General features: G+C 54.6%; 1 protein-coding gene across 1 annotated transcript in view; it reads left to right on the forward strand.

The window, feature by feature from the left end:
• Xkr6 (XK related 6) overlaps window positions 1–24,118 on the forward strand; it is a 245,607-nt gene extending 221,489 nt beyond the window's left edge. The window contains exons 2-3 of the mRNA XM_076852257.2: window positions 4,222–4,418; window positions 23,154–24,118. Coding sequence (XP_076708372.1) covers window positions 4,222–4,418; window positions 23,154–24,118 — 1,162 coding nt within the window. The remainder of the gene's footprint in view (window positions 1–4,221; window positions 4,419–23,153) is intronic.
• The last annotated feature ends 873 nt before the right edge of the window (window positions 24,119–24,991 follow it).

Genomic DNA, 24,991 nt, shown 5'->3' on the forward strand with positions numbered 1-24,991 from the left:
ACCCTCTCATGGAGCGTTGCGGGAATCGGGTCTGCGCCATTAATTCATTCACATCAACTCATTTATGCAAAACGCTCAGAATAGTGCTCAGCTCAGGAGTGGTGTGCAAACACCAGGTGTTATTATTTGTGAAGGTGTGGACTGTATTTTGGGCTCTGGGAAGCCATCACTTGAAGGAGGAAGCTGTGAGATGTTGGCGAAGCTTAGAGAGCCTCCAACTTGCCCCAACCTCAGGAAGTGACTTGCTCAAGGTCACACAATCCTGCAGGCCACAGCCCAGTCCAGCCCATGACCCATCTGCATTTCCACCAGCACTTCATGATCCAGTGCTTCTGGGGGAGAGGTGGTGTGATAGGAGGGCACATAAGAGGTGGGGGCAAATGCAGGAAGAAGCTGGGTGTTCTCTCTCCTGAGCTTCCTACCTGGGGGAGGTGCGCATTCTGGAACATGCCAGGGAAGGGGACCACAGGGAGTTTGGAGGTGTGGCAGCCAGTGTTCCTCCTGCGGGCTCTGGGCTTTCCCCTGGGGACCCAGCACATCTGGGCTGTAGCCTCACCCATGGCCCCTGCACCCTGCTCTGTCGCAGAGGAGACGCGGGTCTTTAGGTATGAGGTCACTGGTGTGGAGCATCCTTTCTGCGATGCTTAGTGTCTGGCGCCACCGTGTGGCCACAGGCCAAATCTGTCTGCACAGGAGTTGAAGGCCCAGCAAGAGGCAGCAGGAGGGCAGCCTCAGGACTCCCAGACTAGCACTGAGTTTACTGGTGGGAAATGGGACGGAGGGAGCAGAGAGGACAGGCACCGGGGCTCAGAGGAGAGGTGCAGTGTCCCCAGCCTCCAGGCTGCTTGTTTCCTGGAAGCTCTTTAGACCACGAGGGAAGCTGGGCTTGGGGAAGTTCAGAGGAGGAGGAATCCCAGCCCCTTTGAGGATGGCAGCTGCCAGGAGACGAGGGCGGGAGCTTCACGTGTGCTCTGCAGGGACCAGCAAGGCCAGGGAGTCGGAGACCTTGGCTCTTCCCCATGGTCCTCAAGTGACTGAGACAGGGGCTGATACTCTCTGGCATGGGGGGCCCCACCTGCAAAGTGGAGGTGGCAATGCCTTAGTGATCAGACCTAGTTCCAGAGAGTGTCCAGCACTCCCTGTTGTCTGCTGGGGACCAAGGACTGAAGGGTGGAAGAGCAGAGTGCAGGGGAGGGGGTGCAGGCACCTGCCCTGAGGGTTCCTGAGCTGACTCCAACTTGGTGCTCCCCTGGGGGCAGGTTGCTGCACTGCAGGGGGTGGCACTGCCAAACTTGATTCCGGTGTGATTGTGGCGTCCTCTGTGCCTGGCATCTGTTTGTAACCAGCTCAGGGTGCTGGCTTCTCCCACACCTGGGTGCTCTCTCGGGGGAGAGCCCGGCTTCTCCTGGTAGGTCTTCCAGGCCAACCAGCACATTCTGTTCACTGTGTTCCTTTCCCCCACCTTGTGGGCCAGCAGGGCGTGTGGCCAGGGGGAGGTTGAGGATGGAGGGAGAGCCACTCTCTGGTAAGGACAGATCCAGGGAGTGCTGGCGTTATCGGGGGCCCAGGTGGATGGGCTTGATTCTGCCACACGATCATTCCTTCAGCAGCTGGGCCACTTGCAAAGGTAGGAGAGAGAGTGCGCTGTCAGAGTGTACCCCAAGGTAGTGTGCACTTGTGGTCAGGCTCCTGGTGTGAGTCTATGGCCACGGCACATGGGTACAGCTGAATTTTGGATCAGGGACCAGTTCTGATTGGTGACACCAATGGAGCACCAGGGCTCCATCGGACACTTGACCGTTCTGCACGTGGCTGCGGAGCCTCTGGGTTTGAGGCCCCATCTCAGTCCCTAGCCAGAGATGAATCCTTGTCCCCTGCTGCCCTGCCTTCCCAAGCTGCCACCACATCTGGCCACTCTGCCCTTCTTGTTGGCTCTCCATCCCCTCCAAAACTGATGACGATGATAGCTCCCTAGAGGGGCCTACCAGCCCCCACTGTCCCCAGCATCTCCCCAGCAGGCCTGGCCTCAGGCCCCAAACCTTCATCCCTGTCCTCTCTCCTTCCTCCTTCAATTTCCTCTCCTCCTCTGTCTTTCTCACCTGTTTCTCTTTCTCTGTGTGTGTCTCTGACCCCTCCAGCCACCCCCTGGTGACCCTGCAGCTTTACAGATCAAGTGTCACAGACTCCCTCTCCTTCCTGGGCCTCCCCCTGTCTCCCTGATGGTATGAATTCACAGGCAGGGGCCCAGACAGAGGGTCCACTCATGGGAAGTGCCACAGCCAGCAGGTGACAACACCTGGAACAGAACGAGAATTCTGTGTTGGCTTCCCCTCCAGCCTTAGTTTCCCACTTGTTAAGTGGCACCGAGCAGACCTGCCCCAAGAGGCATGCTGGGACTCCACAGGCCAGCACCCCTGTGTGCCTGGACCTTCCCCATGTCCCTCCTAATGGAGGGCACCACAGTGCACCTTGCTTTACTGTTCAGTAGAACAGCATCCACTCACTCCAGGGGTGTAACCAGAGAAATGAGGTGTGGATCCTGGGTCCCCGGGTGGGTCTCTCCAAGATAGCCACCAGAATCTCCCCCAAAGGCCTCGGAGTCCAGAGAGAATGCCACGGCACTGTCCCAGACGTTTGGGGGGCGGGGGGCTCACAGTGGCCAGTACTTTGTTTCTTTTTTAGTTTTGGCCAGCACATTTTTGGGGGGGTCACACCTCTGAGTCAGTGGGCACATGTCCTGGAGTATCCTTGAGGGAGGCCTAGAGAAAGGACAGAGGTGAGGCTGGAGAGGTGGCAGTGTGCTGGGCCACGAGGACAGCTCTGGATCACTCCAAGCACCATGGGGAGCTGTGGAGGGTCAGCAGAACAGGAGCGAGGGCCATACGTGGGCTCTTCAAGGAGTACTTTGGCTGCTGCGGGAAGATGGGAGGTTATGGGCGGGAGAGGGTGGTGCAGACCAGTGACAATGCAGACAAGGCCGGTGGTGATGGTGGGGACAGGGAGGGTCATCTTGTAGCCCCAAGTGGGCACTTGGAAATACTGAGGACAGCTGGGCCTCCACAGGTGCCGGCCATGTGCTCCAGGTCTGATAGCGGCACGGCCCTCTGGGAGGCTCCGGAATGTGGGCAGAACATTCATGGAACATGTGGCCATCTCCCCGGGGATGCCAGGTTCTCTCCCACTGGCTAGGCACTAGTTCCTTGCTTAACCCTAACTGGGCCCACAAAGCTGAACTTCCTGATGCTTTTGGACAGGCCTCACCTACACCCCTGACTCTGGCCCTGCCTCAGAGGCCACTAGTGGGTTTTGATGGGATCTTAAATTGTCCTCTTGCCTGACTGGGGCTTGCAGACACAGTTCCAGAAAGTTCAGGTAAAAGTGAGGCTTGCCCAAGGTGGGTACCCACCATGCTCATCTCCAATGGGGCACACACTCTATGAGGCTCCCTCGTTAAAGAAGGTGAGTTAGGGGTAGAGTTGGAATACTGGTTCAAGGTCCCACAGCACGCAGGGCTGACCCCCAAGCACTCCACCTGGACCTGCTTCCTTTGCCCTTTGCTCCTCCTATGGAGCCTGGGTGTCATCCTGACGGAGGGGTCAGTGGATCTGTGACTGATCAGGGATGAAGGCTCCTTTGCGGGCTCCCTGGTGTAGGGGGACATGTGGGCTGTGATGGGTAACTTGCCATTCTTACTAGCCCTCCAGCTATGGAAGCATGAACTTCCAGGGCTCCAACTTTCCTATCTGCCATATCAACTCACCTCCTAGGTTTTTTGGTATGGCCAATCAGTGAGTGGCACTTAGTGGAATGTCACAAAGGCTAATTCCCACCCTCTCTAGAGTGCAGCAGAGTGTCAACTCTATTGGAATGCTTCCCCTATGATACTGAACCCGAGGAAGTCACCTGCGTTCTGGGCTCACTGAGATGCTTAAGTGGTAGGCCCTGGAAGATCATCTGGTCCCACTCTCCCATTTTCCAGATGAGCTCACAGAGGCCAGGACGGGAAGGACTCGCTAGGGCTCCAGATGGCAGATTTTTCTGTGACCTGCCCCGAGCACCATGTCCTTGGACTGAGAGAACCTCAGAACCCCATCCAAGTCTCCGGCACCTTCTGCGCCCATGTGTGGGGCGGTGCGGCCGGCACAGGCAGGGATGGCCCGGGTCCTTCTGCAGCGCCCACCCCACCCACGCCTCTGTGTTCTGTCCTGTGTCTCCCTGCAGGTATATCCGCACCATGTACCTGGGGATTCAGAGCCAGCGGCAGAAGGAACACCAGCGACGCTTCTACTGGGCTATGATGTACGAATATGCAGATGTCAACATGCTGCGCCTCCTGGAGACCTTCCTGGAGAGCGCCCCCCAACTGGTGCTACAGCTCTGCATAATGATCCAGAAGAACAGCGCCGAGACGCTGCCCTGTGAGTGCCCACCCTGGCCACGCCCCGCCCAGGCCACGCCCCGGAACCGCTAGGCCCCGCCCCCACCCCTGCTGGGTCACCTCTTGGGAGCTCTGGGAGGGCCTGGCACCTCCGAGGGCGCTGGGAGTCCCAGCTCTGGGTTCTCAGGGCACAGAGCCCTGGGCAATGTTGACGTCGCCTACACAGCACAGAGGTTTCCCCACTACCTACCGTGTGCGGGCTCTGGGCCTCCCCAAGACACTGTTAAATGAGCAGTGCAGACCTGGGTCTCCAGAGTGCCCTGGGGCAGTAGGAGCCAGTCAGGCCCCCAGCAGAGCCAAGAGCCCTAGGTCTCCCAGCCAGGCAGGGTGGCCCCTTCCCTCTGGCGCTGGCTTGAGCCCGGGTGTGCTGTGGGATGCAGGAGCTCAGGCCTAGAGAGAGCACAGGACTAAGGCAGAGTGGAATGTCAGGGGTCACTGGTGATTGCAGACGCTGTAATTAGTGGTGCTCTTGCTTCACGCTTATGTCGAGTCCCACTTGTCAATCAATCAAAGCGGCTATGCTCCAATTAAAGCAGGTGGCTCTGCCACACACCTGCCTATGGCCCCGCCTGCCCAAACCCTCTGGCCCTTGCGGCCCGTGTACTTCAAGGAGCCTCAGGAGCTCTGCAGCAGGCATCATGGTTTCTGCAGCAGCAGGAAATTTCTAAGGCATCCTTGGCTGCCAGAGAAGCTTTTGCAAGGTCAGACTGCGGTGGTCAAGGCTCTGTAGTCACACTACAAAACCAATGGCCAGCCCAGCCTCCAAGTGCCACTGTCACACCTCAGAATGTATGTCAGGGGACAGTAGCTTCAGTAGAGAACAGGATCTAGGAAGAAAGGAGGCCAGAAATGATGGCTTGTTGGAGGAGATGGGATGTTTGGTCTGGGAAGACCTGGGCGACCTGAATTCCAACGTTGGAAGGGTTGCCGTGGGGAGGAGAGTCGTCCTGAAGGTCAGTGCAAGCAGGTGAGGGTCATTCCATCTAGCGATGGGAGGACTTTCTCGGGGAGTGGTCGGTTCTCCCGTGTTCAAGCAGCAGGTTGCTGAGGAGACTCAGCCGGGAGGTCCTGGCTCCAGAGGCTCACGTGAGCATGTGCATGCCGAGCTCAGCAAGGCAGCAGCAGGTGGGGGTCGCCCCCTGGCCGGCTCTCTCTGGTCGATGGCCTGTTCTCCTGGGCTCTCACCTTCAGCCCAGCAGGCCTCCTATAGTGTCTGGCTTCCTGTTGGTGGTGGTGGTGCTTTTGTTGTGGACGTACTTCCTGAGTGGACTGCAGCCTCTATTGGTGAGATCTCTGGCTGACGGTGGGCCTTGTGATGGCTGCTGACTTCTCGACACTGTTGGTGCTGTAGGTGTTTAGAAAGGCCAATGGTGCTACCAATGCCGCTTTTCTCTCCAAGTTCGCCATTGGTCTTGCCCCGTACCAAGCTCCCCCCACCATTGCCCTCTCTCCACCTTCTGGTCCTCACCGATGGCTGGGTTAATAGTACAATATTCAGCCTGCAAGATGGATTTGTATCCAGTTTCCCCACAAATGGAGACTCAAGTAAAATAATCATGATGATAATAACGATATTATGCTGGAGCTGTTTGGACATTTCTGGGCTGTCTTCCTTAAATCTAATACCTTAAAAGTTTAAATAAAGATAAAATAGACTAAAGAGAGCATGGCATCTGACATCACATTTACGCTGGTTTGGAAGGCAGGCTTGGAAGGCAGCCTGGTGCGTGGGAAAGGCAGGCAGAGTGCCTGCATCGTGCAGCTCTACCGTGGGGCAGGTGCCTTCCTGACTGCTTCCTCATCTGTAAGTGGGGGGTAATAGCTACTTTGGGGGCTGCTGTGAAGATCAGATGAGCCCCACACAAACCTGCACAGTGCATCGCTTGGCATGTTTTGGGTGCCTGATGCGGTCAGCCCTTCCACCAGGTATATTAAGCCAGGTGCCATCATATGAGCAGAGGAACCACAGAATGGGCAGGCATGGTACCCACCCTCGTGCATCTTCCATTTTCTCTGGGGAGACAAAAACAATTAGAGAGTGTGGGGATCCAGAGTGTAGGGAGGTGAAACAATGGGCCGATGGGAGGTTTCCCTGGAGGGGGCACCAACAAGTTGTGGGAGTTCTGACTGGGCATGTTGGTTGGAGGGGCCCTACAGGAGAGTGGTCTGGGGATGGACGGAGACTCGATAGCTCCATCACCAGGCCTCAGGCCTAGGCTTTTCTGATGGGTCTGCATGGACATTGGACGGTGGTTGGGATGGAGCTAGTCTGCCTTTTTGGTTAAGCCCACTCTGAGGAGCCATCCTGGGCTCTGACGGCTACTTCCTCTATCATCCCAGTACCGCCGTGTGTCAGGTACCTGCCACGAGTCAGACATGCTGGGAATGCATTCATAGACACCTCTGCCTTTAGATCCTGTTGACAGATGAGTACAGAGGTGAGGGTGACTGTTTCGGGGGACAGCACAGAGAAGGTGACGTTTGACCTGGATGGATGAGTAGGAGTGGCTGGAGGGAAAGGTTGAGCAATGAAACTGAAAATGTCAGGGGACCCTAGTGGCTCTGAGAGCCTAGGGGGCTTCAGGGAGTATGGGAGACAGTGGTGGTGCTAGTGGTGCCAACTAAGCTAGTTAGTACTTTGGGGTAGCAAAACTGCATGCCAAAGACTAGCCTCAGAGGATTACATAGGTTAACTAACCCGTTAATATCCCATAGCAGTCCTTTGAGGTAGACATGCTTTATCATTCCCCTTCTGTGGATGATGAAATGAAGGTCCGGAGAAGTTGGGTACCCTGCACATGGCCACAGGTTTGTCAGTGCAGACTAGGTTTTTACCAAGGAACCTCGGCTCCCAAGCCTGTGCCCACAAGCAAGGAAGCTGTGCTGAGTCTTGAAGAGTCGGACTTGTGTGGATTCTGAAGGAGCCTGTCACTGATACAGGGAAAAAAAGACTGACCTGCGCCATGGCCAGGCTGAGAACAGATGTGCACCCATTGGCACCAGCGTACACAGGTGTGTGAGCCCCAGATGCCATCGCACTGGCTGGGCCAGAGGCTGCTGCCACCGCCTCTTACCCTGTGAGTCCCTGCCAGGGGTTGGCACTGTGAAAATGCCCTCTGTCTTTGAGAGCATCCTGTTTGAGCCACCTCTTCCAGGTGCTCAGGGGAAGCTTTGCTGTAGAGCTGAGCTTGGCCTGACCAGGAAGTGAGGGAATGGGCCTGAGAGTCAGCTCCCCAGGACCCCACCAATGACACAAGCCACATCCTTTGGCCTGGCCATTTCTTGAGGATCATTTCTACTGCTCCAGACAAAGACTGGTGGATAACCAACTCTGGAAAAATGTCAGAAAAGTGGTGATACTCATGCACTCACCATGAAGACGACCCAAGACTCTTGGGATATAATAGAAGTCCAGCCTCTTCTAAAGCTGCCTGTCCACCTGCCTCCCTACACATAAACTCAGACTGTTCATGCTGGGAGTGGGATTCCAGAAATTTATGTAGTCTAACACTTACTTTACAGAAAAGGAAGCGGAAGTCCAGAGAGTCCAAGGGTCTTAACTAAGGTGACTCACCAGTTAGTGGGAGGGTTGGTATTGAAATCCAGTGCCCCATGTTTCCAGTATGGCACACATTCCTTGGGTCTTCTTAGAGTCCTCTGGCTCTGAGGGGCCAGGGCCCCTGAGAAGCCTCAGAGAAAACTCCAGAATCCTCAGACCTCTGAGCCATATGTGCCCCTCAACCCTCTAATTGAGCGAGGTGGAAATTCTGGTAGTCCTTGGGGGGGATGAGGGCTGGGGCTGGGGCTGTGATTTGAAGGCAGAGTGGCCTGGGACCCCTGGACAGGATCAACTGGTGCAGTGTAGAGCAGCTCTGCTCAGGGGGCTGCACAAGGACCCGCTTCCTCTCGGGGCAGGGGTTCTCAGAGGTGATCAACGCAGACTTCCACTTGCTCTCTTGAGTGACAGTCTGGCACATGACACTTTGCAGGATTTCTGGGGCCTTGTGAGTGGTGGCGGAGAGAGCCGCCACTGTCGAGCATGGATCCCACTCCTTTTGTTTGACAAATGGGAGGCTGAAGCTCACAGAGGGAAGGAGGTCACACAGGGTCCCCAGCAAGGAGGGTGGACCTTGCTTCTTCTTCAGGCTCTTCTGCTTCTGGCCACCCCGGACCTGCATTTGAGGTAGCATGGTAGGTGCAGGCCATGGTCAAATGCTGCGCCTTGCCCACGGAGCTCCCTGCCCCACACTTTCCTTCAGTAGCCACAGAGACCCAGGACCAAATTCCCATCAAAACTGTGTGTCTTTATGACGACAAAGAAGTATGAGGAAATGTCAAACCTTCCGTTTAAACCTTGACTTTCCTTCAGCAAATGTTGAGCCTGAAGAGACAATTAAGGGTCTTTCTTTCTGTCTCTTTGGTGTCAACCTCTCCACTCCCTCCCTCTTTCGTAACTTCACATCAGGCTTCTTTTACATCAAAAGCCCTTCCAGTGACTTGTACCTGAGTCACATCTGCTTCTTTTGCAAGAACTCTGATGCATCCGAGCAACACAGAGGCAGTGTTCATTCCCTTTTTTTCTGCTCCCATTGAGCTAAAATGCCTGGGCTTTCTCTTCCGCTGCCTGTGCGTCCTTCTTCCTCCAGGAAGATCAAGAGCTTCCCACAGCGAGCCTCAGCTTCCACTGCTCTGCTCCCTGCCCAGGTATCCCCTTGGCAGAAGGGCAAAGCTGCCCAGGGCTGCAGGTGGAGGGGAGGCTAGGGGCCTGCTTGTGGCCGTGGGGTCCATGCATCAGACCCCATCCTTCCTCTGCCCACAGGGGAGGACACTGAGTCTCTTCTCTCGGGTCTCCTTTTTTTCTTCTTACATGAGGAAAGCTGTTGTCTCTCTCCAGTCCTACTCATATGGACGTTGGCTGTCATTCTATCTCGGACACATTGTCTTAGTCCACTCTGTTGCTGTAATGAAATTCCCAAGGCAGGGTAATTTATACAGAATAGAAGTTTATTTGGCTCACAGTTCTGGAATCTGAGAAGTCCAACAGCGTGGTGCCGGCATGTGGAAAGGCCTTCTTGCGTTGTCATGATGTGGTGGAAGGCTCTGGAAGGCGAGATGGGGCAAGGGTGCTAGCTCAGGTCTCTGCTCCTCTTCTGATAAAGCCACCCGTGCCATCGTAGGACCCTACTCCATGACTTCATTTCACCCTAATCGCCACCCAAAGGCTCATCTCCAAATACCATTAAATATAATTTTGAGGATTAATACACAAGCCTTTGGGGAGCCCATTCAAACCATTTCACTTATCCCTCAGGATCTTGGTTAAAATGGGCAGAGACTACCCCCCAGAAAGCCATAGTGACTTGGCGGCGGGAGCTGAAGGTCCTGGGTCTGTGCCCCACACCAGAGCTTGACCTTCCCACTCTGTTTCCTCTACACCAAGTTAGTTACGGAAGCCACCGACCTGCTGCTCAAACAGCTTTGGGTAACGACGACCTTGTCTAGAAATATAAGGAGTCTCTGGGCCTCTACCCCCACCCCAGTGCCCAGCGCTGCCCCTTAGGACCCCACCTGAGGGGGGCATTGCTCTTGGATTCGCCTTGCACACACCTGGGGTGGGCTAGTTCCAGGAAGTGCTCCGGGCTCTCAGACTGCAGGGTACCCGGCTCTGCCCGCTTTTGACCTCAGCCCACTGCACTTCTCTGATGTGGCCACAAGGAGATAAATAAAGGAAAGAATGTCCAGTTCCCTATTGGCCCCTTCTCCTGGTGGGCCTTCAATGTCACCCATCACAAAATGAAAGAGGCACAGGGAAGGTATAGGTGTGGCTTCGTTTCCCCGAGGATGACCTCCCACTCTACTGTTTCTCCTTTTGCAGTAGTACCAGGAGGAACCTGCTTGGCATCTACCCAGAGTCCCCTGGCCAGGCAACTCCAACGCACAGCCCTTCCTAGGTCCACATCTTCTGGTTCAAAGTCACACTTAAAACATCATGCTGTTAAAGGGAATTTGCAGTGATTTTAAACACAGATCTGAGCCCTATCACTGCCTCATTTCAGCCTGAATCAGGCCCAGGTTTCCCTGACAACCAGGAAGAGGTAGGGTCTTCACACAGCAGAAAAATTACAAGGAAGTCCAACTAAATTGATCTCATTAGCATTAATACGGTTGAAATAGTGACTGGTCATTTGGAAGTGACTGTGCATGAGTCACTGGAACAGAGGGTTATGGTGCAGGCGTCCTGAGCCAGCCCAGGTGACCGAGGTGGCTCCCTAGGGGATGGCTCAGAGGGCACAGGTTCAGAAGCCCGAGCAGTGTCTGACCCATTATCCCTTTATTTAGGAACTACTTATCAGTCACCTGTTAAGTGCCTAGCATGGCAGTAGGAGCTGGGGACAGATACAGCAAGAAGCAAGACTGGCAAGCCCCTGTCCCCTGGAGAGTAAGCTTCTTGGGGAAAAAAGTGACAAACAAAGCAAATATTTTGTTTTGTGTGTAGAAAAGGACCCGCCCTAGGAGAGCAGTGAGGCCAGGGAGGAGAGGCCTAGCGGGCAGTGCGCAGTCTCAGTGGGTGGCCGGGGAGGCCTCAGGAGGTCACCTTGGAGCCAGGGTGTGCGGGAGGAGGGGAGCCACCAGGGCTCTCTGGAAGAGAAGAGGGAACAGCTGAGGCTTTGGGCAAAGGGAGCCCAGGGTTGGAGGTAGTGAGGAGTGGGCTAGCCGGCACCAGGGTCCTAGGGGGTGGGCAGAGCCCTCTTCTGCGCGGCTCAGCCCTCGCCTGGTGGCACAGAGCTGCTCCCTGTGGCGTCTTCCCCTCCTGTCCTGCACAGCGGTGCCCCTGGCTAAGGAGCTCCCACCCTAAGTCCTCTGAGCTGAGCTGGCACTGCAGGCGGTCCCAGGCAGACTCTGGACTCTCATCTCCTCTGGGCCTCGGCAGCAGGAGCGAGGGCAGCAGGGACTCCCAGACCTCTCTCAGCCCTGGCCAGCCACATTGCCAAGGGAGAGAAAGTGGGGAAGTCTCTGCAAGACGTGGGCAGTGGCTTTCCTTATCAGGCTGGAATCCACACCTCGGAGGAACTTCCAGCTCCAGGAAGGACAGCAGCCCTGAAGCTCCTATTTATACTCCGTGCACATTCCCCATATATTCACCATCTATATATGCATGCACATATATAATATGTGTATATATAGAGTGTGTGTACCAGAGATGTGCCTACGTGTTCTATATTCAGAACGCGTTGCGTACTCAAAGTCTACATTTTTACCCGTGGTTAACAAACAGTAAACTGGGAGCAGCAGCCCCCTCACCCAAGACTACACAGCTAGACCCAAGGTCTGCTGGAGCAGAGTCCTTGTCCCTTGCAAGACATCTCACTGCCCTGTTCCAATACTGTCACTTCTGGGAGCAATGGGGCATTGGCCTGGCTGGCTGTTAGCTTCTCGTGAGACCAGAGTTAGCAGAACCCTCAGGCTGGGCAGACGGCCTCCCTCAGAGTGCGCTCCAGACCAACAGGAGCCAGGCTCCCGGGAGCCTTGTGCGGCACCAGCTGAGTGGCTGACATTTGTTCTAGAATCTCTGAGGCTTGCCTCCATCCAGCTGGCTGTGAAGATGGTATTTTGATATCTCTGACAGCATCTTCAAGGAAGAAACAAGTGAAGTGGGGCCTAGAGATAGCGTTCCCCTTGCTGTGTCCTTCACAGGCTGGTGTTTGACCTTGAAGCTCCTTGAGGGGAGGGTTGCTACCATACCACATGGCCACAGGAGCTGTCCTGCACATTGCAGGAGGTTCTGAGCCTCTACCCCCAGGTGCCAACAGTACTGGCACCAAGTCATGAGAACCCATGTCTCTACAAAGTCGTCTCTGTCGGGAACGACCACCCTGCTGTTCAGTGGGGGATGGTGGGGGCTGCTGGCTGTCCACCTCGAGCCCCAGGACCTATTCAGATCACTTTGTATGCCAAAGGGACTTTGCAGACAGACTGAAGTGCAGGATTTGAAATGGGCAGACCATTCTGAAGGAGGCAGGAGTCAGAGGCACAGAAAGCAACGTGACAATGAAAACTGCACTGCTGGCTTTGCTGGTGGGGAAAGGGACCAGGAGCTGAGGAACGCGGGTGGCGGCAGAGCTGGAGCAGCAGAGCAGACTCTCCCAGGCCCCCAGGGGCACCTGGCCCTGCCCACCCACTTCAGACTCTGGCTGCCAAAACTGGACGATGATACATTTGGTTGGTTTTGGCCAATTAATTTGTGATCATTTGTTACAGCAGCTGTAGAAGAGGAACAGAGTGAGGAAGGCAGATTAAACTGAAGCCACCTCACAGCCACTGTGCCGCGCTGGCCTGAGGCGATCCCAGGACAGGCAGCAGAGATGGGTGCAACTCCAGCTTCCTATGGCCAGGGCACCAATGGCATCCCTGCCGGGTTTTCACCTGTGGTGTTGCTGGACAGGGTATCTGGGAGGCATCGGCTCAAGAATTACTTGTTGAGTGACCGCAGGCACAGAGCTCACGGGAACGGATACGACAGCTTCTCTACCCTCAAGAATAAATGTTGGTTCTATCTAAAGGGAAGCCACACAGGAGGGAAGGAGACAGGCCACAGAAAGCATGGCTGTGAAGAAGCAGCCGTCAAGGGCCCCCAGGAGGAGGCGATGGCTGGGCTGAGCCGGGGCAATGAGCAGGTAGAGGGACCAGCCTGGGCGGGGACAAGCGTGGTACACGTGGCATCATTTACAGCCACGCAGGTGGGCACCCTACTTGGCTCAGGGTCAGGTGCTGAGCCTGGCCCTGCGTGGACATCTCCTCTCCAGTCCTTCCAGCAGCCTCATGAGGGTTTTCAGTTATTGTCACCTCTTTCCAGGTGAGGGGCAGACATAATCAGCCTGTGTGGTGTGGCGGGAAGTTGGCGGCTGTGGCTGGCTCTGGAGCATGGTGCTCTCCTGTCTCTGGGAGCAGCTGGATCTCACTGGTCCTCAGCACAGGCCTAGGAGCCGTGTGTGGACACAGGCCTTTGGCACTGTGCATGGGAACTTGAATTTGAGTTGGTTGGGGAGAGAACTGCTGGGTGGGGTTCCCATTGTATTCCAGGACGTCTGAGACCTCAGAGTTGGCCGTACTGGGTGTGAACCCTCCTCTCAGCAGCTTGAACTACAGGTTTTAATATTATCCAGGTATGGCAAAGCCAACCAAGCACCGACAGCTGCCATTGGAAAGCGTCTATTCCGGATCCCAGTGTCCCTCACTGTCCAGGGGTGCTTGCTGGGTTTGTTGTCTCCATTTGGCATTGAAGAACAGGACACAGAGACAGCAAGCAAGAACTAGGCTTATTACAAAAGCGAGAGAGACTTCCCCAAAGAGAAGGGCCCAGAGCTGGGGTCTGGTGGGGGGTCTTGGCCTGTTCTTTTTATGGTCTCTGGAATGTCCTCCTTTTCTTATCTCCTCCCTGTCCATGCGCTCCTCACTGTTATTGGTCGATGCCCCCTCTGTCCACACATCTGTTTTAGTTTTCTATTGGATCCCCACCTAGGAGCACTAGTATGGAGGTATGGGTCTGATTGGGTTCCCCAGCTGTGTCCACGAGCGCTTTCATCAACCAGGAAGTTGGCCTCCCCAGAAGACCCTCTCCATGCTCCTTTGGTCTGGCCCTGGCCTGACCTCCTCACTGGTGCCATCTGGCCCTGGCTGCCTCAGCCTTTCTCTACCTCCCTCACCAGGAGGGGCGGGCCATGAATCCATGGGTGAGTGGCCAGGGAAGCACCTGGAGGTTCAGAAGGCAGAGGAAGGGAGGGGAGAACTGTAGGTAAGAGCTTTCATCATGGTTTCTGTGGGAAGAACAGGGGGACAGGGCACTAGACTGGGGATTGGCGGCTGTGGATGATTTCAGGGGGTCTTGGGGCCTGGGACTGGTTCTAGTTGTTGGGTACCTGGCCCTACAGTGACCAGGGCAGGTGGCCAGTGGCTCGAGATGGAGTTCCGCAGAGGAGGTGGTGGGTGTGGCCTCTGGATGATTCGGTTGCCTATGAAAGGTGGGATCACAGTCATGGGGCTGGCTATTTCTGGGAATTGTCTAGGCACTCCAGGGCCAGGAAGGCCCCAGATGTCAAAGCATCAGAAAAACACACATAATACAGTCTGCAGGCTGTTAAATAAACGGGCCTGCTTAATGCAGGGATCCTTTTACCTCTCTGTGCCTCAGTTCCCTTTTCTGTGAACTGGGCACACACGGGCGTTCTGATAAGTCATTGGGATTAAATGAAATGATATGTGAAGTGTGGGCACAATATCTGATACGTTGGGACCTTCAATAAATGTCGGTCCCTTTTCTCCCCCATCTTTGGCTTCTAACGCTTTCTTTCTAAAGAACAAAGCACCAAAGGAGGCTCCCAGAGAAGTCCCCTCCCGGCAAAGAGAAGTGGGAGATCGGACTTGCCGGCTAAGGGGGCCACGTTCCTGGCCCTGGGTATCCCCTTCAGAATCTGAGGAGAGTTTTGGACTCTTCCATGAGTAAAGCAACCACATGGGTTTGAACATGATTCTAGAAGGACCAGCCTGCCCTTGGGGCACTGCCATCTGGGGATAGAGGAGCTAAAAACCCCAAGGTAACAAGTTAAAGGGTTTGTTGTACCAAGGTGGTGGAAACACCAGGGTGAAAGACAAGGCGCTGGGGAGGGCGTTTGGAGGCGGCAGTTAAAGTGTGGCAGTCAGGGACGGCCTGGCCAAGGCACTGGGCTTTGAGTAAAGATCTCAGTGAGGCGGCATTTGGGTGCAGATGTGTGGATGTGTGGGAAGAGCGCTCAGACAGAGAGCTGGCCAGAGCAGAAGCTCTGAGGCGGGAGTGCGAGAGGACCTCAGGGAGGACAGGGGTCCTGAGCGGGGCCTTGCCACCAAAGAGCTTAGATCCGAACCTGGGAATGGGGACCACCAAGAGGTGGTGGCGGGAACCTGGCAGGTCCGCGTGCACCTCCGAGGCAGTCCCCATCATAAGGGCCCTGGAGGCCTCTCCCTGCAAGGCTGTGGCTGTTACTGGAGTGGCGTGGCCCGGTGCTCAGCACAGGCTGGCCGTCCACCCCAGGACCTCCAGCAGCTTCCTTTACACGTTGCTCACTGAGCGAGGGTTGTGGGTCACTGTGAGCCGCCCCTCCCTGAAGTGTGGCCAGCCACGCTGCCAGGCATGGGCAGCCGCGTGGAAGGACAGACTGTAGCTTAGTCACTCTGCCTGCTGTAGGGTGAATCGTGTTGGGATAAGAGCAGGTTCAGGGAGAGCAGCCAGGGAGCCATTCCAAAAGTCCAGGCAAGAAAGATGAAATAGAGGTGTTACCTCCTCCCAAGTTCCCAGGACGGGTCCCCCGTTCTTCAGGCCCACAAATGTGACTTCCTCGGTGCTCACAGAGACTATCAGAGAGCTGACATGTATCAGCGAAACGGGTGAAAAGCTGACGTATAAACCTGAATCCTCATTTTCCCTGTTTTGTGAGTGAGGACAGGGAGATATAACTTTCTCTCTGATTAATGAAGAAATCTGGCTTTGGGATTCAGGCAGGTCTGCATTCAAAGCCTACTTCTGCAACTTTCCGACTACTGATATGAAAAAGTTCCTCAGCCTGTGAGCCTCAATCTCTTCATCTTAAAATTGGCCCACTGCCTCAGATTGCAGGGAAGAATAATTGAGTTAATACATGTCAAGCATCTAGCTTGAAGTCTGGGCCAGAGCAGCTGTTCAGTAGAGGGAAGTATTAATGTTATTGAAAACCTATTGGAAATTAGCAGATGGCATGATATGCCATAGATGGAAAAGAGGTAGTTCTAAAAACCATGGTAAGACTTCATGCCCTTTACCAGAACTGCCCTATAGTGGCCGATTGAAATTCTGTCTGCCTCGGACCTTCTTTCTTATGTTAAAGAGCTTCTCCTTCAGCCTGGGAGGGGGTAACCCCTCAGATTTCAGTTTCCCTGGGACACCCCAGTCCTCCCTCCTGGGCTGTTTTGCTTAGCCATGGTTCTCCCAGCCAAGCAGACACGTCGGTCCTGAGGGCCACAGTGGCAGGTGGTGGATGTCATCTTGTCCACTCTGGCCCTCCCTAAAGGCCACTCCTGGAATATCTGGGGTGGACACCTCTCAGAGACCACACCCTCTCTGGATACAGAAATGGGGGGACAGGTCTGGGGGTCTTGTGCAGGGCTGCATTCAGAGAACACTGCTGGGCCCACAGCTGTGCTTACTGTGTGCCCGCTTCCTGTTTACTGTGCTTGTACTTGAGGTGCATGGTTAGAAAGCAGACTGCTTACCTTGTTGCTTTCACAAGTGCCTCAAAGAGTATAACCTCTAGCCAGAGAGCCACCGACAGAGGCCTCGCCAGTTTGCCTGCCCATGGGCTGTGGGAATGTGGAGCCTGGCACGTCTAATTTGCCTAGATACTCACCAAGCTTTCCAAGAAGGCTTGTTGATCTGGCCAGTGGGAAATGTGGAACAACCAGCCCTGGGCAGGACTAGGTGACCCTGGTTAGTAGTGTTTGCCAATTTCCATGGTGTAAATATTCCCACCAAGCTCCAGCCTGACATCCGCCAGCCTGTACAATCTCTGACATTTCAATCATGGCGGATCCTGACTCTGGACAGGAGTTGCCCCAGGCTCCAGGGTTAGCTCCCTTGTTTACCAGCTGTGTGACCTTGGCCATATGCTCAGCACCTTTGAGGCTGGCTCGGGAGGACCAGGATGCTTGTTCCCTGTAGAGGAAAGTGCCTTTAGAATCGTTCCGTGCCGAGCGCCTGGGAGGAGGCCAGGAAGGAGCCAGCCCTTGTGCTTGGAGAGGTGGTGGGCACAGTTGACTCATTTTTTTCTGGGAACATTTCCAAGAGGACACCAGGCTCCTTAAAATTGTAGGAAGATCAAGGGATTTGATGGATGGAGAGGGACGATAGCCACCAAAAGGAACTCAGTGTAGAATACTGGGAGTATTCAGGGAGCTGGCTGAGCAGACAGTGCAGCGCTCTCCAGTGTCACTAGCAGGGTGGCAGTGGGGTGAGTGGTGGAACGCAGATGGGCAAGTGGCCAGCTAAGCACGGGTCTCACTTTGGGGAATCTCTAGGGCTCCAATGCCAGAGCTCAGGAGGGCATGCCTCGCAGGACGGCCACCGTAGCATCTAAGTGGCTTCATTTCGGCTCTGCTTCCCCGTCTGTTAGCAGGGATAATAACCCAGCAGGAGAGAGCTTCCACCAAGAGCTCAGGCTGCAGTCAGAGTAGCAGGAAGAGAAGTGAGGGACAGAGGAGGATGCAGGGGACTCCAACCCCGAGTGTCACAGGAGTCCAGAAGAGAGACCCCAACCCGTCCTCCAGCCCTCTGCAGGCCCCTCCCGGGGGCTGGTCGACCACCTCCAGGAGAGCTCACAGCCGAGGTGGGAATCAGGAGTAATGGCGAGGCAGGGTAAAGAGAGCTAGGGCCTGCCTGGGAGGGTGGGAGCAGGACAGAGGGGCTGACGTCAGAGAGGAGGTGGCCAAGGGTCCCGTGCTTCATGCTGATGGGAAGCAGTAGGGAGAAGGACCAGGGTGAGGGTCCTGGCTCGGCTGCTATTCCCCGCAGTCCCTGTTCTGTGCTTGGCTGGTTCGGTTCCTTTAAACGTTTCTGCAACATGTGATTTGCGGTGGTGGTGGGCGGCAGAGGGTGGAGCAGGGCAGCTAGCGACAAACCTGACCTTGCACATCCGGCTCTGCAAACCCAGCCCCATAGCTGCCCCTGGACTCCCTCAGAGCCAGCTCACTGGCCATCTTCAGTGCTCCAGTTGCCCGTGGCTCACAGAGTGTCCCTTCTACCAGATGCCAAGTTCTCACAGGGAGCTCTGGTCACCTCTTTCCTCCTGACCCTCTCTGGAGGAGCCTCAGGGCTCCCATTTGCTGATGGGTTGGGGCAGCTAGCTGGGCCACCCTGGATGGCAGCCTGGCCCTGTCCTGATCTTGCCAGATCTGCCTTCCCACCTTGCCCTGATGGCCTGGTACCCTGCCGCCCCTGACCCTCCTCTGCCTCGCACGTCCTGACCCTTCCTCCTCATCTGCTACAGCTGGGTTTGTGTCCCATCTTCCCACCATCACGGTGCTTCTCCCTATTCCTCTAGGGGCAAAGGTGCAACTGCTGGGGACCTGTAAAGGTGGCATTGAGACCACCACGTTGGACCTTCCTGATGACTGTCTCTTGCTCCACTTGGGGGCCCACAGGGTCACTACATTTATGGAACCTGAGGCCTGAAGCCCTTCTCTCTAAGCCTTCCAAGGGTACTTGTCCCCCAGGAGGCGCCAGCTTAACAATTTGCCAGTTGACTTGTTGGACTTGCTCAGCTTGGTGGGCAAGCCGTAAGCCCTAGCTGCTGGTCTGTACTAGGGAGAGGGTCAGCTGTGATGGTCACATCCTAACTTGATGCCTTGAACAGTTTTCTGTCTGGTCCTGGAAATGCACAAGTGGTGGCACTGTGAGTGGCAGGCCCCAGGCATTTCACCTGGACCTCCGCGGCCGTCCTGGGGGACTGGGTGGTGTGGGGGAGAATGCATGGACTTTGGGGTTGACCTTGGGCAAGACAGAAATCTTCTGGGTGAGCCATTGCAGAGGAAGAAGCTGTCCTTCCTCCCGTGTAACAGAGCACACTGCCGGCCTGAGAGGACTCATCACTTAATGGCGGGAAAGTGATCACAGCCGTTCAGTTGAAGTTCCCTCTTTTTTGTGGTTTTCGTGTTACTCTACTGAGGAAGCCCTGGTAGAACTCAAATTTGGATTTTAGCTCAATAATCAAGAGCTCTCAACAGATTTCCCCAGCTGCTACTCTTCCTGGCCACTCCTGTGAGACTCAGATCCTTGGGGGCTTTCTTTCTCACCCTCACCTGGCCAGTCACGAAGCCCTGGCGCTTGTTAGTACAGTGGTCACTCTCAAGGCCACCAGAGTGGGACTGTAACTTTAAATCCTGCTTCTCTCTCTTGGTAGGCGTATGATTTTGAAATTTTTAAATTTAAGAATTTTAAATTCAAGAGCTTTTAAAATTTAAGAATTCTTTTCTTATGTATACTATCTTTATGTATAAAATGAAATTAAATAGAGAACTACTTCAGTTTCCTAGAGCCACCTCCAGAAAGTACCCCGACCTGGTGCTGGGACCACAGACTTCCGTTCTGGAGGCTGAAGACCAGGTCAGGGGGTCTGTGGGGCTGGTTTCTCCTGAGGTTGTTCCTCCCCCCGCTGGTGTGGCCTTCGCTGTGTCCTCATGTGCCCTGCGCTTACATGACCTTGGTGCCTCTGTGTGTCCAAACTTCCTCCTCTAAGGACACCAGAAAGATTGGCTCAGGGCCCCTGTGTGACCTCGTTTTACCTTAACTACTTTGTAAAGACCCCACCTCCACGTGCCGAGGTACCGGGGCTCCGAACCTCAGCACAGACATCTGGGGGCGATGCAGTTTGGCCCGTCACCCATTCATCTTCTGCAGGGTGCTTCTAGACAAGACCCTGCTGTGACTATGCAGGGGGTCGGGCCTCTGCTCTCTGGGACAGCGGGGCACCCACGGGGGGGTTTCAGAGCACAGAGCCCGCCTGCGGCCCCTCCATTCTCATCCAGCTCTGCCCCAGTGAGTCCCCCAGGTGGCCGGCTACCCAGGCACCCTCCTGTGGTGGCCTCCAAGGAGGACTTGCACTTGGGGTCCTGTTTGGGTGAGGCCACAGGTCTTGTCCAGGGAAAACATGCAGAAGCGGCCAAGCCACAGATGTTTGGTCCAGCGACCAAATAGCATCTGATAAGTTCTTTGGGGTGGACAGAAGACAGGGCAGTTTGACCCCCACCTCCCTGCTTCTTGAGCCCCCAGAGGCAAAGCCACTCTCCGGTGAGCTTCCAATGAATGAGAAACCTAATTTCTGAAGGGGACCTCGGGCGGCCATGGTTTTCTGGTCTCCTGCCTGGGATGGACAGTTAGAATGGAAAGTTCTTTGGTGCGGTGGTGAATTAGGAAGCGGCTGGGGTGAGGGTTTGGGCCACCCTCAGCCAACCCCCTCCTTACATGATGCCTGCTGCCGGCAGAGAGGGGCAGGCTCTGTGTGGGCATGAACCCCCTGGAGCCCCAACTGCCCACCCAAACCCCATACTCGGCTTCCTGTGGAGTGAGCGGGTGTGTGGCTTGGGAAGCTCCCTCGGGTACATTGTGGGGCGACTGCTAATGTTACCAGGTCAGGAACAGGTGAGGCAGAGGCTGGGCAGGGGCTGGCCCCAGGGCTCAGCATCCCAGTTTTCCTTGTGCTGCTTCCTAAGCCCTCTCGTAATTTAGCAGTGAGGAATTACAACATTTGGGAACCGTTTGTGTCAGTACTCTGCAGAGGAGAACAGAAGCCTCCACCAGAAGCCAGCTGGGGCCGGAATGGGCTCGGTGACCCACACGTAAAGACCCAGAACAGTCTTCAAGGCCATGGTGACGGAGCCAGCCTGGCAAGGGTGACCTGGAAGGCGGGAAGTAAAAAGAATCGTCTTTGGCTCTGCTACTGGTGATCCATGAACATTTGAGTTCCTATCTGTGTATGTTTGGCACAAATGGAGCTAATGTCAACACACAAAGAACAGCAAAGGCTGAGGGCTGCCCCCCTCCAGTACCCTACCCTATTGAAAAGCACGCTCAGAACTGGACCTCATTAGACCTGCTCTGGCACAGCTGGGTTTTCTTGTTTTATGAGTTCAGTACTCATGTTTCCCTGAGTAGAAAGCAAGAGGGACAATAATAGATTTTGCTTTATTTGAAGGAAGCCCAAATCGTGCCTTTTTCTCGTTCCACTTCCGTGGGGTGGCAGCTCCTACCAGATGCATTACTATTAACATCAAAAAATGAGCTTGGCCTGACAGCGGTGGGGACACAGGACATTTTAGAGGAACTTCCTGAGAGTTTTCCGGTATGGGGACAAGGCTAGTGCAGGCTACCAAGATGTGACTGTGTGTGCCCTGCTCCAGAAACCTGCAACCTAAATCAGGGGTGCCCAGGAGGACCTGTCCTGCTCTCTGTCCCAACCTGACAGCATGACCACAGCTGGGCTCCACAAGCTCAGCCCAGGAGCCATGCATGGCCTCTGAGATGCAGCTGAAAGGCCCTGTGTGCACCATGAGCAAGGAGGGACATGTAAGTGTCACATTCAGAACTTTCCAGAGAAGCAGGGGGAAGCACCATCACAGCTCCTAAGGTATATTCCAGATTGGTTTTTGTGGAGAAACTGGCATCATTTCTCATCTCTGCTGTTTGTTTGGAATCTTGGTTGTTATTACAAAAGCCACACATGCTCATCGTAACTGCCGACTGCCCGGGTGTTTGCCATGCCTGTGCCAACATGCTGGGTTGCACCACAGTGTTCTGCAAGCTCAGACCCTGAGCACCCATGGGAGATGAGGGAAGGAGGGGGCTTCTATGATGGGGCTGTTCAGTGGCAGGACTTTGATTCTTCTTTGAGTTTTGCAGTTTGGATCATTGAAGGGAGGTGGGCAGGGACCCAGGGAAAGAGCAGGATGAGGAGGATCTGCAACAGCTGAATTGGCCTCTGGGTGTACAGGGCTCCTGGATTCATTCTTTTGGCTTAAGAAAAAGAAATGTTCAGGTATCTTATTTTAGCCTGGAAGAATGTCACGGGGAGTCATGCTCTGGGGTGGGGTAGGGGTAGGAAATTTGGTAAGGAGATTGTTGCCAATGGGTGGACATTCAGGTCTCTGACTGCATTTTGTTCTGAGATTTTAGGCAAAAGGAGGTACTAGGTTGACTGAGTGGAGCTGGACAGGAGGAGTCAGGGGGGTGACAGAATCTGGCTTGAGAGGAGATTATTTGATGATACTGTGCTAATGACCGCTTGTTTACGGTGAATCTGAGAATCCAGCAGCTGCGGCCGGTTTTCCATTTGACTTAGTTGCAAATATCAAGGAGGCAGAATAAGAAGTAAAACTTTGCAGGCAGCCAAAGTACCCCTTGAAGTGAGGCACATTCCATCTCTCTGAATCTTTGTCCCCTGGGGGGAGTGCAGGAAGCACAGAGACCTTGGGAACCTCCCCACCAGGGAGGGCAGGGGCTGCCCTGAAGTAGGAGGTGCAGCGCAGTTGATGTGCAGAGGCCAAGACAGACCAGAAGGAAGGGCAAAGGGGACTGCTGAGCGGCGTCCTTGACCAGGGTGGCCCTAGGTAGTAGATGGGGAGAAGCCAAGTGGACGGAGTTTCAGGAAGGGGCTTTGTGGAACCTGGAGTTGGGAGAGGAAAGGGCAGAAGGGTGAGTTCAGCTTTGCAGAGGAGAGCACTTGAGGAGCTGGGGCCAGGGAGTTGGCCATCGGTCTCCACAGTTGGCCCTCTCTTCTGTGGACCCCTCCAAGAGCACAGGCTGCTGGGGACAGATTCGCCAGTGCTGGCTGCATGTTCACACGCAACGGGGTCCCCTAAGATAGAACACAGGCAGGCAAGCCCGTCCATGGCAGGTGTGGCCAAGGGCTCCAGCCTCAGCTTCACAGCTGAGCAGCGGAGCTCCTGAAATGCCAAGCAGGGCTGTTGAGACTAAAGGTCGACCCCAGGCTGTCAGCGTAGGGAGCAGCGGGGGCTCCAAGTCCGGTTCCTGACTCTGTGTTTCTTTCTCCCTCCTCCTTTAGATCACGGTGTGTGTGGGCGTCTCCTCTGCCGGCAGCCCCGCTGTGCCCCACGGTTGATGTCGAGGTTTTGACTGTGTGGGTTTGTGTCTTTCCGGCAGGTGTCTCCTCTGTGACCTCCCTGATGTCCCTGGCTTGGGTGCTAGCCTCCTATCACAAGCTGCTGCGGGACTCCAGGGACGACAAGAAGAGCATGAGCTACAGAGGGGCCCTCGTCCACCTCTTCTGGCGCCTCTTCACCATCTCATCCCGAGTTATCTCTTTTGCCCTCTTTGCTTCCATCTTCCAGCTCTACTTCGGGATCTTCGTGGTGGTGCACTGGTGCGCCATGGCCTTCTGGATCATCCATGGCGGGACAGACTTCTGCATGTCCAAGTGGGAGGAGATCCTCTTCAACATGGTGGTAGGGATTGTGTACATTTTCTGCTGGTTTAACGTCAAGGAAGGGCGGACTCGATATCGAATGTTTGCATATTATACGATAGTCTTGACCGAGAATGCTGCCTTGACGTTCCTTTGGTATTTTTACAGAAACCCGGAGACCACTGACTCCTACGCGGTGCCAGCACTGTGTTGTGTCTTTGTGAGTTTTGTGGCTGGGATCGCACTGATGCTCTTATACTATGGCGTGCTGCATCCCATGGGGCCACGGGCTAAGGTCTTTGCCAGCTCCTGTTGTGCCGAGCTGCTCTGGGGCATCCCTTTGCCCCCCGATGTTGAGCCCATGGCACCTCAGACCCCTGGGTACCGGGGGACCCAGGTCACGCCCACCAGAGCCGTGACGGAACAACAGGAGGATCTCACGGCTGACACTTGCTTGCCCGTTTTCCAAGTGAGACCCATGGGGCCCGCTACCCCGTCGGGGCGTCCTTACCACCCAGAAGGGCCCCTCATTAAGATTGACATGCCAAGAAAGAGGTACCCAGCTTGGGATGCTCACTTTGTGGACAGGAGGCTGAGAAGGACTATTAACATCCTACAGTATGTCACACCCACGGCAGTAGGCATTCGCTATCGGGACGGGCCACTCCTCTATGAGTTGCTACAGTACGAATCTTCACTCTAAGGGCACCTTGACCCAAGTTGAGAAGGGGACCTTAAGTTTGGTCTGCGGTCAATGCCGCCTGCAAGAAATATAACCCTCCCTTCCCCCAACACACAGAACCACCACACACCCACACCACCACCACCACCACCACCACCACCAGAGAATTAAGTCACGTCCCCTTCAGATAAGCTTTCTTTCCAGTCGCCGTATGTATACAAAGATATTCTCTATGTTTTGTAAGTAAAAACAAAAAGAAAACCTTTCTTTTGTTTTTTACACATAAGAAACAGTATTGAAAAATCCCACACTATGATTCCTGGGGCGGAGGAGGAGGCGTGGCCTCTGCTCCAAAAGAAAAAAAAGTTTTATACCTTACACCAAGTGTAGATCATTTCCGGGATTGGTGCTGATTGAAAGAACAAAACAAAACAAAACAAAACAAAAAAACACAAACAAACAAACAAATAAACAACCTTCAACTGCCTTATGCCCTTAGGTGCTGAGTTTCATTAAGTACTGTCACGTTTTCTCACGCAAAACTCTCTGGTGACTTTTGCACCAGGAGAGGAGAAATTCAACAATCAAATGAAACAAATCTACAAACGAAACAAACAAACAAACAAATCCAACAATACAAAGCAATCATTCTTCTTATCTATCTGATTATTTGTATTGAGGAAAACAAATTTACCAAAAGCAAAGGCATAGAAACCCCTCCCTCCGTTTGGTTTCTCCCGCTACTCTCCCGTCCCTGCCGCACTTCACTGAGCCTTCTAGGAGCCCAAGAGCCGTTTGGGTCTCAAATGGCTAGGAAAGCTGCTTGAAGGCTGACTATGTGCCATTTTAGCATTCACCTAGCAAGATGCATTTGTTTCCCGGTGAAAAGCAAAA

This window comes from Callospermophilus lateralis, chromosome 4 (genome assembly GCF_048772815.1).
Source record: "Callospermophilus lateralis isolate mCalLat2 chromosome 4, mCalLat2.hap1, whole genome shotgun sequence".
Lineage (NCBI taxonomy): Eukaryota > Metazoa > Chordata > Mammalia > Rodentia > Sciuridae > Callospermophilus > Callospermophilus lateralis.